General features: G+C 43.2%; 1 protein-coding gene across 1 annotated transcript in view; it reads right to left on the reverse strand.

Annotated features, from left to right (window-relative positions):
* LOC110486226 (synaptic vesicle membrane protein VAT-1 homolog) overlaps positions 1-20,494 on the reverse strand; it is a 39,949-nt gene that overhangs the window by 10,043 nt on the left and 9,412 nt on the right. The window contains exon 3 of the mRNA XM_036940931.1: positions 2,863-3,033. Coding sequence (XP_036796826.1) covers positions 2,863-3,033 — 171 coding nt within the window. The remainder of the gene's footprint in view (positions 1-2,862; positions 3,034-20,494) is intronic.

Consider the following 20,494-nt stretch of genomic DNA (forward strand, 5'->3'; position numbering starts at 1 on the left):
CAGGTAGTGATTTCTTGGAGAGAATAAATAACCAACTAAAGCAACGTATTATATATATTTGCTCATGCTGCCTCGATCTTTCCCAATTATGTTTTTTTTCAGTGAATGTGGGTCTCCTTAAAGTGGGTTAGTCCTCCTCTCCTCTCCTCTCCTCTCCTCTCCTCTCCTCTCCTCTCCTCTCCTCGGTCCATTAGCTGATAGGCCCATTGATTTACAAGGCTTTCAGGAGGACCCTGCCCTAACTGAGCCACAGTCACACAGACTGACAGACTTCTCATGGATCCCTGCCACTAATTTGACATGTTCTTCTGTCCAAAATGTCAGTCACACACCTCTCTCTCTCTCTCTCTCTCTCTCTCTGTCTCTCTCTCTCTCTCTCTCTCTCTCTCTCTCGCTGTCTCTGTCTCTCTCTCTCTCTCTCTCTCTCTCTCTCTCTCTGTCTCTGTCTCTGTCTCTCTCTGTCTCTGTCTCTGTCTCTCTCTCTCTCTCGCTGTCTCTGTCTCTCTCTCTCTCTCTCTCTCTCTCTCTCTCTCTCTCTCTCTCTCTCTCTCGCTCTGTCTCTGTCTCTGTCTCTGTCTCTGTCTCGCTGCTGCTGCTGGGAGGGGTACTACCAAGTGAGCTTCTGGTATAAAATCCTCCACCCTGCTTCTATGTAACCAGAGGTAAGTGAGTAAAGAGTGAGGAATTGGAGGACGTTCTGTTTCGGTGATGAGCGATGAATTGAATGTCTCCTAAGGCAGAAAGTGGTATGAATCTTATGTGCCCTGGCCTTGGGGATACGTTGGGGGATGTGATCCACACTGAGTCACAGACTTCTCAAATACTTTGTCTGAGTGGAAAAACACGTTTCTGTCTAGTGCCTATTACACCTCCGACCGTCTCAAATGCACCCCAGCTATCAGGGCTGAGAGTCGTGACACAGCGAAATGGAAACATCTAGCAGTTTGTTATCTGCAAATGGAAGACAAACACAATTTTACGAACACAACATTGCAACTACAGAGTATTCCTTAGGACCAACGGTTGCATGACCCAGGGCCCATTAGCCATCTCAGTATACGTATCTCATGGATCATATTGTGGAAATTATGGGTCACACCATGCTTGTGTCCCAAATGGCGCCCTATTCCCTATGTAGTGAACTACTTTCGACTAGGGCCCATAAGGTGCACTATATACAGTGAGGGAAAAAAGTATTTGATCCCCTGCTGATTTTGTACGTTTGCCCACTGACAAAGAAATTATCAGTCTATAATTTTAATGGTAGGTTTATTTTATACAGTGAGAGACAGAATAACAACAAAAAAATCCAGAAAAACGCATGTCAAAATTGTTATAGATTGATTTGCATTTTAATGAGGGAAATAAGTATTTGGCCCCTCTGCAAAACATGACTTAGTACTTGGTGGAAAAACCCTTGTTGGCAATCAGAAGTCAGACGTTTCTTGTAGACGGCCACCAGGTTTGCACACATCTCAGGAGGGATTTTGTCCCACTCCTCTTTGCAGATCTTCTCCAAGTCATTAAGGTTTTGAGGCTGACGTTTGGCAACTCGAACCTTCAGCTCCCTCCACAGATTTTCTATGGGATTAAGGTCTGGAGACTGGCTAGGCCACTCCAGGACCTTAATGTGCTTCTTCTTGAGCCACTCCTTTGTTGCCTTGACCGTGTGTTTTGGGTCATTGTCATGCTGGAATACCCTCCACGACCCATTTTCAATGCCCTGGCTGAGGGAAGGAGGTTCTCACCCAAGATTTGACGGTACATGGACCCGTCCATCGTCCCTTTGATGCGGTGAAGTTGTCCTGTCCCCTTAGCAGAAAAACACCCCCAAAGCATAATGTTTCCACCTCCATGTTTGACAGTGGGGATGGTGTTCTTGGGGTCATAGGCAGCATTCCTCCTCCTCCAAACACAGCAAGTCTAGTTGATGCCAAAGAGCTCCATTTTGGTCTCATCTGACCACAACACTTTAACCCAGTTGTCCTCTGAATCATTCAGATGTTCATTGGCAAACTTCAGACGGGCATGTATATGTGCTTTCTTGAGCAGGGGTACCTTGCGGGCGCTGCAGGATTTCAGTGCTTCACGGCGTAGTGTGTTACCAATTGTTTTCTTGGTGACTATGGTCCCAGCTGCCTTGAGATCATTGACAAGATCCTCCTGTGTAGTTCTGTGTTGATTCCTCACCGTATTCATGATCATTGCAACTCCACGAGGTGAGATCTTGCATGGAGCCCCAGGCCGAGGGAGACTGACAATTCTTTTGTGTTTCTTCCATTTGCAAATAATCATACCAACTGTTGTCGCCCTCTCACCAAGCTGCTTGGCGATAGTCTTGTAGTCCATTCCAGCCTTGTGTAGGTCTACAATCTTGTCCCTGACATCCTTGGAGAGCTCTTTGGTCTTGGCCAAGGTGGAGAGTTTGGAATCTGATTGATTGATTGCTTCTGTGGACAGGTGTCTTTTATACAGGTAACAAACTGAGATTAGGAGCACTCCTTTTAAGAGTGTGCTCCTAATCTCAGCTCGTTACCTGCATAAAAGACACCTGGGAGCCAGAAATCTTTCTGATTGAGAGTGGGTCAAATACTTATACTTATTTCCCTCATTAAAATGCAAATCAATTTATAACATTTTTGACAGTTTTTTCTAGATTTTTTTGTTGTTATTCTGTCTCTCACTGTTCAAATAAACCTACCATTAAAATTATAGACTGATAATTTCTTTGTCAGTGGGCAAACGTACAAAATCAGCAGGGGATCAAATACTTTCCCCCCTCACTGTAGGCATTGGGGTTCCATTTGAAACGCAGCCCATCTCAGTGCTGTAAGATAGGTCAGATGACCCCTGACCTCTCACCTTTGGGGCTGATCTTGCGGACCTCCTCCACGTAGTCCCGTGTACGGTAGTCAATGCAGTGCGTGACTCCGCCCTGGCTGATGGTCTCGTGCTTACTGGCCGACGCCGTCCCGAACACGGTCACATCCTTCACTGTCTGGCACAGCTGGGTGGCCGCGATGCCCACCCCACCTAGAGAGAGAGAGAGGTTGTTAAGAGAAAACGTAGAGATGATAGATGTTGCTGTAGGTTATACGTCCTTCCCTGTTATAGTATAACAGAGACAAAAGCTCCCAACATGTCATACACATAAACCCATAAACCCAATAGATTACATTTCTTAATTGTTGCTATTTGTTGATATATTATTATTGTTACTCAAACATATTGTTCATTTACAGTGTAATACAGTGTGTAATACTAATATATACATTGTGTGTAATACAGTGTGTAATACTAATATATACATTGTGTGTAATACAGTGTGTAATACTGATATATACATTGTGTGTAATACAGTGTGTAATACTAATATATACATTGTGTATAATAGTGTGTAATACTAATATATACATTGTGTGTAATACAGTGTGTAATACTAATATATACATTGTGTGTAATACAGTGTGTAATACTAATATATACATTGTGTGTAATACAGTGTGTAATACTAATATATACATTGTGTGTAATACAGTGTGTAATACTAATATATACATTGTGTGTAATACAGTGTGTAATACTAATATATACATTGTGTGTAGTACAGTGTGTAATACTAATATATACATTGTGTGTAATACAGTGTGTAATACTGATATATACATTGTGTGTAATACAGTGTGTAATACTAATATATACATTGTGTATAATAGTGTGTAATACTAATATATACATTGTGTGTAATACAGTGTGTAATACTAATATATACATTGTGTGTAATACAGTGTGTAATACTAATATATACATTGTGTGTAATACAGTGTGTAATACTAATATATACATTGTGTGTAATACAGTGTGTAATACTAGTATATACATTGTGTGTAATACAGTGTGTAATATTAATATATACATTGTGTGTAAAACAGTGTGTAATACAGTGTGTAATACTAATATATACATTGTGTGTAATACAGTGTGTAATACTAACATATACATTGTGTGTAATACAGTGTGTAATACAGTGTGTAATACTAACATATACATTGTGTGTAATACAGTGTGTAATACAGTGTGTAATACTAATATATACATTGTGTGTAGTACAGTGTGTAATACTAATATATACATTGTGTGTAATACAGTGTGTAATACTAATATATACATTGTGTGTAATACAGTGTGTAATACTAATATATACATTGTGTGTAATACAGTGTGTAATACTAATATATACATTGTGTGTAATACAGTGTGTAATACTAATATATACATTGTGTGTAATACAGTGTGTAATACTAATATATACATTGTGTGTAATACAATGTGTAATACTAATATATACATTGTGTGTAATACAGTGTGTAATACAGTGTGTAATACTAATATATATACATTGTGTGTAATACAGTGTGTAATACAGTGTGTAATACTAATATATACATTTTGTGTAATACAGTGTTAATACTAGTATATACATTGTGTGTAATACAGTGTGTAATACAGTGTGTAATATTAATATATACATTGTGTGTAATGCAGTGTAATACTAATATATACATTGTGTGTAATACAGTGTGTAATACTAGTATATACATTGTGTGTAATACAGTGTGTAATACTAGTATATACATTGTGTGTAATACAGTGTGTAATACAGTGTGTAATATTAATATATACATTGTGTGTAATGCAGTGTAATACTAATATATACATTGTGTGTAATACAGTGTGTAATACTAGTATATACATTGTGTGTAATACAGTGTGTAATACTAGTATATACATTGTGTGTAATACAGTGTGTAATACTAGTATATACATTGTGTGTAATACAGTGTGTAATACTAGTATATACATTGTGTGTAATACAGTGTGTAATACTAATATATACATTGTGTGTAATACAGTGTGTAATACTAGTATATACATTGTGTGTAATGCAGCGTGTAATACTAATATATACATTGTGTGTAATACAGTGTGTAATACTAATATATACATTGTGTGTAATACTAGTATATACATTGTGTGTAATACAGTGTGTAATACTAATAAATACATTGCTTTGGCGACCGTGGCGACCACCCATTCATGCCAATAAAGCAGAGCGAGGATAGGGTGGTTAAGACTTGTGTATGTATCCCGTAGTTTTCTACCTAGTTGTTTCTCTAAGCAGAGTAACTATGGGGAGGAAGTATAATACCAAATAACTTATATCCAAGCTTCACTAGCCATTACCTCAAGAGATACTCACTCAGGGAGACACCTCCAACTCAATTCAACTCAGCTGATATAAATATGTCTTGAGGCACCCATAAATGCCATTATGTACATCCATTCTATTGCAGGGAAATGTGATTTGTTTTGTTTACTGTGACAGGCCAGGTCAGTCAATAAGAGGCTGGCTGTGTGTGTGTGTGGCTCAGGAGTAAGTAAGGAGAGCATTAAACACACATCACATCACCTCCTAACCGCCGCCCTGGGCAGAAAGGAACACCCACACAAAGACGTAGAGACACACAAACATCCACAACTACAGAAAGTGGCCATTGTACGTGAAATGACACTGGTTGACTTTAGCTCCATGCAAGATGACCTGACTAAGAATCTAGGGTAATTTGGGGTATTTGTTTTGGCTATGGGAGCAATGTGTGACATGGGGTCAAGAAAACAAGAATACATTGTTTCGTAACTGTGCCAGTTGAAGCAAAACCTTCTCATATGGGAATACATCTTTGAAACGACGAACAATGTATTGTCTGTGATGACCTTTGTAGACAAAGTGGCAGCTGTGTGAGAGCATTGCTTTCTGTAGGTGTAACTTACATCAGCATGGCTGAATGATGTAGTATTGGTGTGTGTATGATTCGCTGTTTCTGAACATACTGTATGTGTGTGTGTGTGTGTGTGTGTGTCACTGTGTGTGTCTTAAGCCTGGTCTCAATAGGTTACTGTGGGGCAGAACAGAAAGGACAGAGGGAGGCTGACTGGATGGAGCATGTGAACTGAACATGACCCATAAAGGTCACTCATGCCTGACCAAGTAAAGGCCGCGTCTTATCTGAGGCCAGAGCCAATAGAGCAACGCAAACAGAGCGTTCACAACACAGACATTTACATTCAAACAGACGCCCGTCTCAAGCATATTTAAACTGCCGTGGTTGACTGTGGTTATCATCAGCAACATGTTGAGATGGAGTTGTGGTCCACTGCCTTGGTCACACTCACTCACACACCATAAGCTTGAGTAGACAGAGACAAAAGTAACCAAGGAGAGGTTATATTTCAATCTATTGTAGTCGCTGGTTGCTAAGTCTTACAGGCAGACCTCCTCTCCCCTTTGACTCTTACAAAGAAAAGAATCAAGAACGGGACCAATTCCCTCCTGGCTCTGCTCTGAGGAGACCTTGAGCCTATGGGAACTCAATAGACATTTCTCACTGTGTTCAAGCCTGGCAAGGAAAAAGAGGGAAGGTCGGCGTCCCGAATGACACCTACGTGGTGCACTAACTTTGACCAGGGCCAATATGGCTTTGGTCAAAAGTAGTGCACTGTGTAGGGAAGAGGGTATCATTTGGAACGCAGGCAAGAACTTGATGAAATAACAAGAGCAACGGTGTTGCTGTTGGATGGCAATGTCAGTGAGTCAGCCTGCCTCCAAACAGCTAGAACTATCTCCCCCTGTCGTTCTGTCCTCAGAGAGAAACCAAGTTTGCGTTGCCAGGGAAACCCAGGCCAAATTGGCGGCGACGACTGAGCAAAGGAGCCATTTTGATTCATTGGCTGTTTTTCCTCCAGGCAAAACAGGAGGCATTTGGAGGCAATCAGAAGCTCATCCAGGGGTAATATGTGACAGATCAGCCAGTAACACCCACCCAATAACCACATAACGACTTACCTAGAGCCAGCTGAGAGTAGACGAGTGTGTATGCGGGTGTGGAGGTGGGGAGATGAGAAATTGCTTAACCTGAAGGATGCCAAAAAAGGAGAGCCTTTTTATATGCTTCCTCGCAGCATTGACTTCTGCTCCCAAATATACTTTGATATTGCAAACCAGTAATGTGTGTAGTCAATACGAAGTGTTTAGGCTGTCGGGGTAGGACATAGTTTTGATATTTCGAGTTGGCGCCTGCCTATATCTCCCGACCACTCTGTCCCACTCTTCCACCTGTGTTAGAAAGGGAGGAGGGGGCACCCGTGTCTGGCTGGAACCCCCTGAGAACCACAGATCCAGGGCCTGTCTGCCCGTCTTGTGACTGATCCCCCATCACAAGACCCAGGCCAGCACTGCCAAGAGCCCCCCCCCCCCCCCCAACACAGAGAGAGAGATAAGCTGAGGTAGGAGAGAGACTGCAGACAGAAACAGTCTGGATGAAAAGTCTGTTCATATCTGCTAATCTTCACAAATATGTGCTCAGATTAAACAGTTAACCCATCGGTAACCCATTGTTTTGGTTCACATTGTTCTCTCGGTATTTCTCACTAGATTCTCGCAAACCTCCTCCCTCTCTCCCCTGTCAGTGCCCCCTTTCCATCTCTCTCTCTCATCTGCTGTATATGTGGACCAGGGCAATCTGTCTCTCTTTCCATTCCTTGTCTTCCTTTTTTTTTCTTCCCTTCATTCTCCTGGCAATGTGACGTGAGGTCGTCCCGTGAACACGAACCCATTGCCTGAACACTAAATCATTGTCTGTGCGAAGATGGCAACTTGAGCAAATTCCCGCGCCTAATTCCATTCGTTCTGCTTGGGATTCAATTGAATTGGTTTCACTGAGAAAATTACGGGGCCGTCAAAAGCGCTGTCTTCTCTCTCTGTCCCTTGTCTACTGACCAGGGTGTGTAGGGAGGAACAGCACACACACACACACACACACACACACACATACACACACACACACACACACACACACACACACACACACACACACACACACACATACACACATACACACATACACACACACACACACACACACACACACCTCTTTTGGCACCAAATACACTCTGGGTCTCAATAACACGCTCTTCTTGAGTGAATAGGAATTTTGTCCAAAACACTGTGGAATTCACTTTACTATTTAGTCCAGTATGATGTGTGTGTCCACACCCAGAGTTCAACGTGAGGAGAGGGTGGGGCCACTAAATGTTGTTGAGATTTCACAAAGGAAAGGAGAACACTCAAACCTCCTACTACTCATACCATAGTACAGTAAGTGCACACAGGCACTTTCTCACAGTCATCCACACACTGACCACATCTGTCTGAACGGTGCTTAAGAGGTAAGCTTGCTCGGCCACTTCCTCATATAGAGCTAGTTCCTTAGCATAACTCAAATGGAGAAGCTAACGCACCTCAGACCGTGCTTACTGTCACTTCGAACCTAAAAAAGCTAGGTTGTGGTTATAGGTGTGGGCCCTATGGTGCTAGCAATGCTAACACTAGTGAGCACGCGTGCTAATGCTAATCCCGGAGAGATGTGGGGCCACTCATGTCACGTCAGGGTTCCATGCTGTCTGCCCCCGAGTCATTCTCTTTGCCTCCCCTCTCCAAGCGTACCCTCTCCCACACCCTATCATTAGCCTGTCGTGCCTGTGGCTCACAAAGAATGGAATAAAACCATAAACCCAAGAATCCTATCGTTAGCAAAGGGGCGGTGAACAAGAGATCAACAAGTCGGACATGATTGAGCAACGTTTCTTTCTCTGTTATTGTGCAAATCCTACACGAGGCTCACGTGTGTGTGTGTGTGAGCATAGCACGGGAGTGGGTGTGTGTCTGTGTCTGCTACAAGGAGAGATGACCCCGTTCTACGTACCATAGTGTTGTCCCCTTGCTCTGTGGAGCTGTGAACTCGCTGAGTGTTTTAGTATGCTTTCTCGTAGGGTAGGTTCCACTCTGTACCACCTATAGGATGCACTTTTCTAGTGACCGGGTGAGTGAATTCACAACACACATCATGTGCGAGAAGGCAGAACCTGCGATTTCCTGAGTGAGAATTCACACAATGCCAACGCACACAGAGAAAGTAACAAACACATACACATTGTACACACAAACACAAACAGACATGTTCTCATGAAACCCACTGATAACCATGCCCCAACGAACACATTCTTCCTAACACAAACTCACAACGTAGAAAAATAAATACCAACTCAAATGTACAGACATACACACCTGTGTGTGTGTGTGTGTGTGTGGGTGGAGGGGCTTAAGTTGAATGGGGTCAGAAGGCAACGGTTGTGAGTGAGAGTGTATTCTGATTGGAGGGTGGGTTGGAGGTTGGAGTGGAGGGGAGGCTGCGGAGGGGAGGTTGCATGCCCTGGTTTTCCTGTGCTATCAGTGCAGCTGATCTGCGTCTGGGTATGATGCCAGCCAGCTAGGCCCAGAAAACAAACACAACCAGGACTCCTCTCCTCTCCTCTCCAACACAGCTCTTATTAGCATTCACTGAACTAGGGTAAGCCTTACAGCACCGGGGTAGTCAGACAGTGGGGAGTCATTGTAGACTGCGAAAGGATATGCTGAAATAGAGACATGATTTGTCTGAAATTGTAGGACAAACTAACAAAGTGATATTCTGTCTGTATCTCATATTGAGCGACATCTTACATTCTTAGAGAAAAAGGTGCTATCTAGAACCTCAAACGTTTTGGCTGTCCCCATAGGATAACCCTTTGAAGAACCATTTTTAGTACCAGGTAGAGCCCCTTTGGGTTCCATGTGGAAACCTTTCCACAGAGGGTTCTACCTGGAACCAAAAAGGGTTCTCCTATAGGGACAGCTGAATAACCCTTTTGGAACCCCTTTTCTAAGAGTGTAGAGTGAGCAGGTAACATCAACAACTCTGTACTTTGCTCTATACTCTGACACCTCTTTCTCTTCTCTTCCATTATCGTCTTCCTCTCCTCTCCTCTCCTCTCCTCTCCTCTCCTCTCCTCTCCTCTCCTCTCCTCTCCTCTCCTCTCCTCTCGTCTCGTCTCGTCTCGTCTCGTCTCGTCTCCTCTCCTCTCCTCTCCTCTCCTCTCCTCTCCTCTCCTCTCTTTAATGTGGATACAGGGTAATGTTAGTCAGACCAATCAGGCCAAGGCCCAGTCAAGTGTGTATGTACGTGTGTGTATGTGTATGTGTGTGTGTGCATGCGCACGTGTGTGTTAATGTGCGTGTGTGTGTTAGTGGGCGTGGTGGCATGCAGGGCTGCTGGTCAGACCTAATCCATAAACACAGGGTTCAGTTCAGGGAGAGGTTGCAGGAAAAGGCTCTTGGCCAGGCACAGTGGACCCCCCCCAAACATATCCAAATGTCACTGCACTCCTTCCCTTGCCCTGTCCCTCTGGAGAAAACAAAGGGGGAAATGTATGCACTCTCCCCGATGACGAGGTATCGAGCACTGATACGCCATGGTCATGAGGAGCCTCCCCGGTGGGAGTCATGTGGAGGGGGGAGGAGGGGAGGTGGAGGACGGGAGGATGCAGATGTGCGAGCCCAGCGGACAGAGAGGGCGGGATGGTAGGAGAACAACATGCCATTGTTCGGGGAGAGGGGACGGGAACGGCCGGCCCACAGGCCCACGAGAGAGAGAGGCAGCTGGGGTCAGTCAACGTTCACGGTTCACACACAGCCATGACACTGACACGCCAGTGTCTTAGCTGAAGTCTCTTCTCTCGGGTACAAGGACAGAGTTGGCCTATGTAATCTCCAGAGAGCTAAAACACTGACAGTGGCAATTATGTTGGAGAGGAGAGGACATACAGTATCTTTCCTTGTCATGAGGTGGGTGGGGGGTGGTGCTGCTGCAGGCAATGAGCTAGACACCTCTCTGCCTGGGTCCTCACAGTGGGAGCCAACAAGTTAGCAGCCTGTTGACAGCGCCAAGCAGCACCCCCATAGAGCCACATAGAGCTCTAGAAGTCTCTCATTCACCAGCATGGCTCTACGGCACCACAGGCCGATAAGAGGGAAGAAACCAAGTAACATTGATGAAGAGACTGATGACAGCGGAAGCAGAAGATTTGCTCATCAAACAATGACTCTGTGGTCGCCACGATAAGAAGCCGGCTGTTGATCTATATATTGATTTATTGCCAGTAAAATTTATGACAGACAATTAAATAATATCTGTCTGGCCATGCCCTGAGACTGGATATGAGAAATGGCTCCTTGTGTGTACCACCCACGGTTTTAATATACCATAGCTGTACAAACGGAGTCACTGAATCCTGTTAAAAAGCTGTCTGTTTTCACTATTAAAGACATGCGTCTTGTAAAACTGTAGGTTAAAGACATGGTTCAAATAGGTGGTTGTGTTTTTAATCTCGCCGGTGCAAGAGCAAGACAGACATCCACTGACACACAACGACCCTAATAGAAAAGCATGCACGTACTGTACCATTAGTGCGGTTGTGGTTGTACACACAAACAGGCACACACACACACACACACACACACACACACACACACACACTGTTTGATATCTGACACTAATCTAGAGTCTAAAATCAGAAACATGCTCTGACAGACTCTCGGGCTGCAGCAACATCATTACCCTATACCTTCCACCGCCATGTGAGGGGAGGAGGCCACATGACCCAACCAACCAGAGGTGTTAGCTAGGGGCAAAACACGGGTGGATGTGGACTAAGAAGGTCTTCACACTTACTTGATTATGTCGGCTACATATATACTGCAATGTAAACTTGTGAACTTGTCAACCGGAGGTAGCAAACGACACTTGCTTGACAGTTTATTTTTATTTGTTTGACTTATTTCACCTTTATTTAAAGGTCAGTTAAGGTCAGTTTAAGTCAGTTAAGAACAAATTCTTATTTACAATGACGGCCTACCAAAAGGCAAATGGCCTCCTGCAGGGATGGGGGCTGGGATTAAAAAGAAAAAGAAATTAAAAGAAAATATAGGACAAAACACACATCACGACAAGAGAGACAACACAGGTTGCCCCACTCTACGCAGGGCAGTGTAAACAGAATTGTCTCATTAAGACAACACTCCTACAATAGACATTTGAATAGCATAGCAATGTTTTTGAAACAGCTGAAACACAGTAATTTCTTCTTATTTTATTTACTTATTTTTTGAATTTGTACCTGAAATTGTAGTAGCAGCCTGTTACATTCTGAAATTGTCGCCGTAGCTTTATATCTCAACAGTGTATTTATTTATTTTGCTTGACTGCACTGAGGTCCAGGCAAGAAGCTACTCCCCAGAGAATTATCATCGCTTCGGTCTCAATGATCTTTTCCCTCATATAATGGCTTCCATGATAATGATAAAATGACGCCTGGTTTGTTCTAAGGTTACTTTAAATGGTAGCAAGTGTAAGCCTAAGAGCTCCTATCTAGCTATGGTTCATCTAACAGTCAGCATATAGCTACAGCCAGCATGTTTATGTGAGGATGCTAGCTAACGTTACCTAGCAAGCTGTGTAGCCTATATTATAATATGAATGACACTGTATGATAACGTCACTGTCTCTTATATTCATATGGGAGGGGTAAACATTCAGTATTGATAGGTTAATGTTACTTGAGTTAGCTGAATATTGTCAGCACTTCAATGTGTACATGTAGGGGACATGAGTCGGTCATGGTCATGTGATGAAGTAGCCCTGCCTGCGAACTTCAAAACCAGTGTCTGACCTCAGCGCAAGAGGGAATTTTCTCTTGGGTTGCAGTCCAAAAGCAAAGTAGACAGCCACCGGCTCTATACCCTCAGCCCTTGAATAACTTTTTACATCGTCACATACGAGTGTACCTTAAATGTACCTTTCCCATGTGAGGGGGAGTGATGATCGGAGAGGGTATCTTGAAGTTGAGTTTAAAAACAACCAACCTAAAGCTATTAACGTACCTAGAAAGCTAACATAGCTAGCTAGCACACCTGTCAGGTAGCTAGCTACAGTTAGCCAGAGCTGGCTAGCTAATTTTATAGCTTGGTCATTTATTCCAATCCATTTCTGAATTCCCAAAACTATGTTTATGAAGCTAGCTACATTTTATAGGCTCCTCACTACGAGACTAAGACATTTGAGCGTCATTCCCATTTGCCAATGCAAAAATCGATGTTATCTATAGAAATTGTTTAGCAAGCTAGTGTCATAATTTTGTCTCACATGCCGAAAATGCAGCCATGTTGACAAAATTTTACATTTCGCGGCCACCAGAGTTTGAAACATGAATACAGTTTGCATTGAATTGTGGGTCATATCAATCCCACAAGTGATCAAAGTTCTCCACTCACTCCCTCAAGCTAAATCAAGGGCCTAGGGGGCAATTGGACCTCAACTTAAGATGGCAATCAAACTGCATCTGGTTTCGACAGGAATTCCCCAGAGGGAAAGTGGCTAGCGCAAGGGCTGAGTGGGTAAAATGAACGTGTTTGGACTGCAGGCTTTGTCTAATCAAATCAAATTTAAAGAGCAGCAGTAAAAAATAACAATATATACAGGGGGGTGCCGGTACAGAGTCAATGTGCGGGGTCACCGGTTAGTTGAGGTTGTATGTACATGTAGGTAGAGTTAATTAAAGGGACTATGCATAGATGACAACAGAGAGTGGCAGTGGTGTGGAGAGGGGAGGGGGCAATGCAAATAGCAAGCTGTGTAGCCTATATTATAATATGAATGACACTGTATGATAACGTTACTGTCTCTTCTATTCATATGGGAGAGGTAAACATTCAGTATTGATATGTTAATGTTATGTTCAATGTGTTGCCATTTGACTAGATGTGTAGTACGATGTAGTACGATTCAATCTTAGTCCTGTATTGATGCTTTGCCTGTTTGATGGTTTGTTGGAGGGCATAGCGTGATTTCTTATAAGCTTCTGGGTTAGAGTCCCACTCCTTGAAAGCAGCAGCTCTGCCCTTTAGCTCGGTGAAAATGTTGCCTGTAAGCCATGGCTTCTGGTTGGGGTATGTACGTACAGTCACTGTAGGGACGACATCCTTGATGCACTTATTGATAAAGCCAGTGACTGATGTGGTGTACCCCTCAATGCCATCGGAAGAATCCCAGAACATATTCAAGTCTGTGCTAGCAAAACAGTCCTGTAATTTAGCATCTGCTTCATATGACCACTTTTTTATAGACCGGGTCACTGGTGCTTCCTGCTTTAATTTTTGCTTGTAAGCGGGAATCAGGAGGATAGAGTTATGGTCAGATTTGCCAAATGGAGGGTGAGGGAGAGCTTTGTACACGTCCCTGTGTGTGGAGTAAAGGTGGTCTAGAATTTATTTTGCACATTTAAGATGCTGATAGAAATGAGGTAAAACTGATTTTAGTTTCCCTGCATTAAAGTCACCGGCCACCAGGAGCGCCGCCTCTGGGTGAGCGTTTTCCTTTTCGCTTATGGCGGAATACAGCTCATTGAGTACGGTTTCAGTGCCAGGCCCCCACCCTGTGTCTTACCAGAGGCTGCTGTTCTATCTTGCCGATAGGGTGTATAACCCGCCAGCTGTATGTTATTAATGTTGTCGTTCAGCCACGACTCTGTGAAACATAAGATAGATTTTGTCAACATGGCTGCATTTCTGTAATATATACTGTAATATACAGTTTTTTATTTATTTTCAAGTGATTGAAAGTTAGCTAGTAGAATGGAAGGCAAGGGCAGATTAGCCAGTCGTTGCCTGATCCTCGCAAGGCACCCGGATCTTTAGCCTCGAAATCTCAGTTTCCTTCTCCAGCAAATCACGGGGATCGGGGCCTGGTCGGGTATTTGCAGTATATCCCTTACGGCCGACTCATTGAAGAAGAACTCCTCGTCCGACTTGTGGTGAGTAATCCCAGTTCTGATGTCCAAAAGTTATTAAGAGATGGTAGCAGCAACATTATGTACAAATTATGTTACGAACAACGCAAAAAAAATAAAAAAATAGCATGATTGGTTGAGAGCCGATAAGACGGCAGGCCTACCCTCGGGCGCCATCACTACGTTTTCCCCATCATTTGCAACAATGTCAATGAGCGTCATCACTATCTTTCCTTTTTTGGTTCTTCAAACTGTCGTGATTACCAGCTGAGATAAGCTTTTTTGAGTTGATTTTACTCCTGGCTCAGAGTTTGTCTGAGCTGTGTCTTAACATCATCCTAAAACACTCTGTGCTGGGAGTTATACATATTTTTAACTTAAAAACAGTTTCATCTGGATTCCTAGGATATTTTCTGAGATTCTTTTTGGATACCGGACCCAGGTTTATATCCCGCGTGTCACCATGGCGCCCAACGTGGGGTGGTCTCTCATAGGGGAGGTGGTCAAAGGTGGGTAAATGTCATGGTCTCGTGATGAGGTAGCCCCGCCTGCAAACTTCCAAACCAATGTCTGCCCTCGATCCAAGAGGGAATTTCCTCTTGGTCTAAAGGTCTAAGACATGGGAGACCCTGTTCATATCCCTTGTGTTCCATACGGACAACAAAATAAATCCTTTCATTGTCTGCACATGCTTGTGGACTGTTGAATTATTCAAGAGTGTAATATGGTTAGGTTGCATTATTCAATATTGTAATATGTTTTAGAAGATAAGTTGTTGGATTGTTCAATACTTTTTGCTTCCTGGCTAGTGGCTACTGCGATATTTACGGTCAAGTTGAGCTGGGGAGCAAGAATGTCGCGTTGCCAGCCACAACAAAAGGTGAGGCAAGGATGTGATGGGAATTGAAAAGTAGACATCTCACCACTCAGACTCTCCTCCGTCTCTCGTAGTGGGAATAGGGCCGAAATGTGTGTGCTCAAAAGAAGTGCATCTAAAGTGCCTCCGCTGCTGCAGCTAGTGTACCGACTGCCTCTACTGGTACAAACACAATAACTGCATTTTCAACTAAATTGCCTCTACAAGCAGTGACAAACATATACATCTATAGATTGCTTCGTGACCCTGAGTGGGTGTGTGTAATATCATGAGGGATTTCAAAAAGAAAGAAAGCGCTAAGAAGAATTATGCTTCAGGCAAAGAGGCTGTTAGGCAAATGTTTCTGTTATGGAGTCGGTAATCCTTTGTTCTAAGCTGGCTGGGAGCCATGAGAAACCAGAGGTCCAGACCTGCGTAGACTGTGTCCAAAATGGAATAGAATTCCCTATATAGGCTCTGATCAAGGGTAGTGCCCTACTATTATGTTACTGCTGCTCTTTAATTACTTGTTACCTTTCTTTCTTATTCTTATCCGTATTTTTAAAAAACTGCATTGTTAGTTAGGGGCTAGTAAGTAAGCGTTTCACTGTAATGTTATAACTAACCCTGATTCACGTGGCCATCCTACCCATGCTAGATTACGGAGACATAATTTATAGACACCTGTTGTATTCGGCGCATGTGACTAATACAATTTGATTTGATTTATATAGGGATTAGGGTGCCATTTGGGACAACACTACACTACCAGACCAAGGGGAACACAGTGTCGCACGCCCCCTCCCTTTTTTTTCCCTTTATTTATGTAGGCAAGTCAGTTAAGAACAAATTCTTATTTACAATAACGGCCTCCCAAAAGGCAAAAGGCCTCCTGCGGGGACGGGGGCTGGGATTAAAAAATACAAATATAAAAAATATAAATATAGGACAAAACACACATCATGACAAGAGAGACAACACAACACTACATAAAAAGAGACGTAACACAACAACATAGCAAGGCAGCAACACATGACAACAACATGGTAGCAACATAACATGGTACAAACATGATTGGGCACAGACAACAGCACAAAGGGCAAGACGGTAGAGACAACAATACATCACGCAAAACACCCACAACTGTCAGTAAAAGTGTCCATTATTGAGTCTTTGAATGAAGAGATTAAGATAAAACTGTCCAGTTTGAGTGTTTGTTGCAGCTCGTTCCAGTCGCTAGCTGCAGTGAACTGAAAAGACGAGCGACCCAGGGATGTGTGTGCTTTTGGGACCTTTAACAGAATGTGACTGGCAGAACGGGTGTTGTATGTGGTGGCTGAGGGCTGCAGTAGATATCTCAGATAGGGGGGAGTGAGGCCTAAGAGGGTTTTATAAATAAGCATCAACCAGTGGGTCTTGCGACAGGTATACAAAGATGACCAGTATACAGAGGAGTATAGAGTGCAGTGATGTGTCCTATAAGGAGCATTGGTGGAAAATCTGATGGCCGAATGGTAAAGAACATCTCGCCGCTCGATAGCACCCTTACCTGCCGATCTAGAAATTATGTCTCCATAATCTAGCATGGGTAGGATGGTCATGTGAATCAGGTTTAGTTTGGCAACTGGGTTGAAAGAGGAGCGATTACGATAGAGAAAACTAAGTCTAGATTTAACTTTAGCAAAGCCTGCAGCTTTGATATGTGCTGAGAGAAGGACAGTGTACCGTCTAGCCATAATCCCAAATACTTGTATGAGGTATACTACCTCAAGCTCTGAACCCTCAGAAGTAGTAATCACACCTGTGGGGAGAGGGCATTCTTCTTACCAAACCACATGACCTTTGTTTTGGAGGTGTTTAGAACAAGCTTAAGGATAGAGAAAGCTTGTTGGACACGAAGAAAGACTGTATCATCTGCATATAAATGGATGAGAGAGCTTCCTACTGCCTGAGCTATGTTGTTGATGTAAATTGAGAAGAGTGTGGGGCCTAGGATCGAGCCTTGGGGTACTCCCTTGGTGACAGGCAGTGGCGGAGACAGCAGATTTTCTGACTTTATACACTGCACTCTTTGAGAGAGGTTGTTACAAACCAGGCTAAAGTCCCCTCAGAGACACCAATACTCCTTCGCCGGCCAACAAGAATGGAATGGTCCACCATGTCAAAAGCTTTGGCCAAGTCAATAAAATTAGCAGCACAACATTGCTTAGAATCAAGGGCAATGGTGACATCATTGAGGACATTTAAGGTTGCAGTGACACATCCATAACCTGAGTGGAAACCAGATTGCATACCAGAGAGAATGCTATAGACATCAAGAAAGCCAGTCAGTTGCTTATTGACAAGTTTTTCCAACACTTTTGATAAACAGGGCAAAATATAAATAGGCCTATAACAGCTAGGATCAGCTTGATCTGCCCCTTGAAATAAAGGACAAACTGTGGCTGCCTTCCAAGCAACAGGAACCTCCCCAGAAAGGAGAGACAGGTTAAAAAAAAGTTGGAGAAAGGCTTGGCGATGACAGGGGCAGCAACCTTAAAGAAGAAAGGGTCTGACCCAGATGTTTTTGGGGGGTCACGTTTCAGGAGCCCCTTTAGCACCTCGGACCTCGTGTCACGAGTCACCTCGAGTCACCTCGTGACAGTCACCTCGTGACTGCCTGCAGAGACAAACTTTGTTGCGGGGCAGGGGAGAAAGAGGGAGATGCATCAGGGATAGTCACATTAGAAGGGGTGGGAGATGAGGAAATGTTGGACGGGCAAGGGGGCATGGCTGAGTCAAATAGGAATCATGACTTAATGAAGTGGTGATTAAAGAGCTCAGCCATGTGCTTCTTGTCAGTAACAACCACATCATCAACTTTAAGGGACATGGGTAGCTGTGAGGAGGAGGGTTTATTTTCCAGGTCTTTAACCGTTTTCCAGAACTTCTTGGGGTTACACCAACAGAGAGAGAACTGCTCCTTAAAGTAACTAACTTTGGCCTTCCGGGTAGCCTGAGTGCACTTATTTCTCATTTGCCTGAACAAGAGCCAGTCAGCCTGAGTATGCGTATGCAGAGCCTTTTGCAAATGGAATTCTTGAGGTGGAGTCAAGGTTGAACAAGGGGCTGGACCTGGTTTTAATTCTCATTTTCTTTATGCGTGTTTGTTATACCACTGAAAATATCAAAAAGAAGGTCCAAGAATCATTTAGGTCACCTAGCAGGACAAATTCAGATTTAGTGTAAGGGGCCAGGAGGGAGCTTAGGGCAGGTAGGGTACATGCCGGTGCTGATGGAGGACAATAGCACCCATCAACAGTCAACAAAGAGCTATTTGAAAGTTTAATGCTTAAAACCAGCTAATCAAATTGTTTGGGGACAGACTTGGTGGAGACAACCCGAACACTGAATGTGATCCTTGGTAAGGATTGCCGCTCCCCCACCTTTGAAAGGTCTTGCCGAAAAAGGTTATAACCAGAAAGGTTAACATCAGTGTTCAAAACACTCTTTCTTAACCACGTCTCAGTAATGACCAACACATCTGGATTGGAGCTGTGAACCCACACTTTCCATTGATTAATTTTAGGTAATAAGCTTCTAGTGGTAACGTGCAGAAAACCCAGGCTTTTACGAGAGGAGAAATCAGTGAAGCAGATATCAGAGCACACGTCAGAATTGTGGCTAGCAACAGTAGGATTGGCCAGGGTGTACATGCACATTTCCAGATATCATCAACAGTAATACAATCAAGGCACTGCATAGTACAGGGAGAGCTCTGCAGTGCTGATTTATGACATCTGCATGTGCATCAGATGGCAACAAGATCATATTGTACAGCAATTTCATCAGGTAACATGAATACGAAGCCAGCGATGAGGTGGTTAGGATGGGAATGGGATGGGAGGCCAAAAGTCTGTGTAACCAATAGATGGAAAACATACACTTTTACAGTAAATGTGAATAGGGCCAAGTAGGAGGTAATAATGCATATAGGTTATAGTTTATTGAGATGCACGAATACACTACACCAAAAGCTTGATTTTATGGCTGTTTTTAGACACATTTCCTGAATTTCTACGTAGTAATGATTTCTGTTCACTACTTGGTCAATTGATTTGATAGCATGTTTAATCTGTGCAAATAAATTCCATGAATTGATAGTTCACCTCTGTTGACTTTTATTCTGTAATATGGTATACTGTAACCATGTGTTCAAGCTAATCAAATCAAAGTTGATTTATGATACAGCGTAGTGTAAGCTACACAATACAATGAAATGCCTACTCGCAACGAAAGCTCTCTTCGCAAACAGTGCAATGATAGTACGCTATATGTAATTATATTTAGATTAGGCTATAGTCTACAAATAGCTATCCCACATAGTCGTAGGCCTATTCGGTTATACGGGAAATGATTGTTGTTTGTTCCTGAACTGGCCGAATGACAGAGCTGTCCTTCAGCAACACAAGTTGGTTCAACTTCTTTAACAACGTTGCGCGATTCTGGCGCTGTCCTTTCAGCACCAGGAAGGGCTCTCCAATCACTTAAAATAGCACTCATCAAGATATGACGCCTATGCCTGATAGTCCTGGTCATCACTTGTTGTTATTACAAATATGATATTATCACTTCTCACAGTGATGCTTGTTTTGTAAAGTTGGATCAAAGCATTTTACTGATGCAGATGCAGTTTGGATGTTTCCCCCGGTAAAACCTGAAGAATTATCCTCATCATTCCTATTTTGAAATGAGGTATGCCTAACTTGGTGTTTGAGAGTATTACAAATAGAACATTTTCTTGAGACAATATGTGTGGGCATACAGTAGGCAGAAGTTGCAATTGGAGGATGCATTTTATGCCTAGGCCTATTCCACAAT

The sequence above is a fragment of the Oncorhynchus mykiss genome, chromosome 13, assembly GCF_013265735.2.
Source record: "Oncorhynchus mykiss isolate Arlee chromosome 13, USDA_OmykA_1.1, whole genome shotgun sequence".
NCBI lineage: Eukaryota > Metazoa > Chordata > Actinopteri > Salmoniformes > Salmonidae > Oncorhynchus > Oncorhynchus mykiss.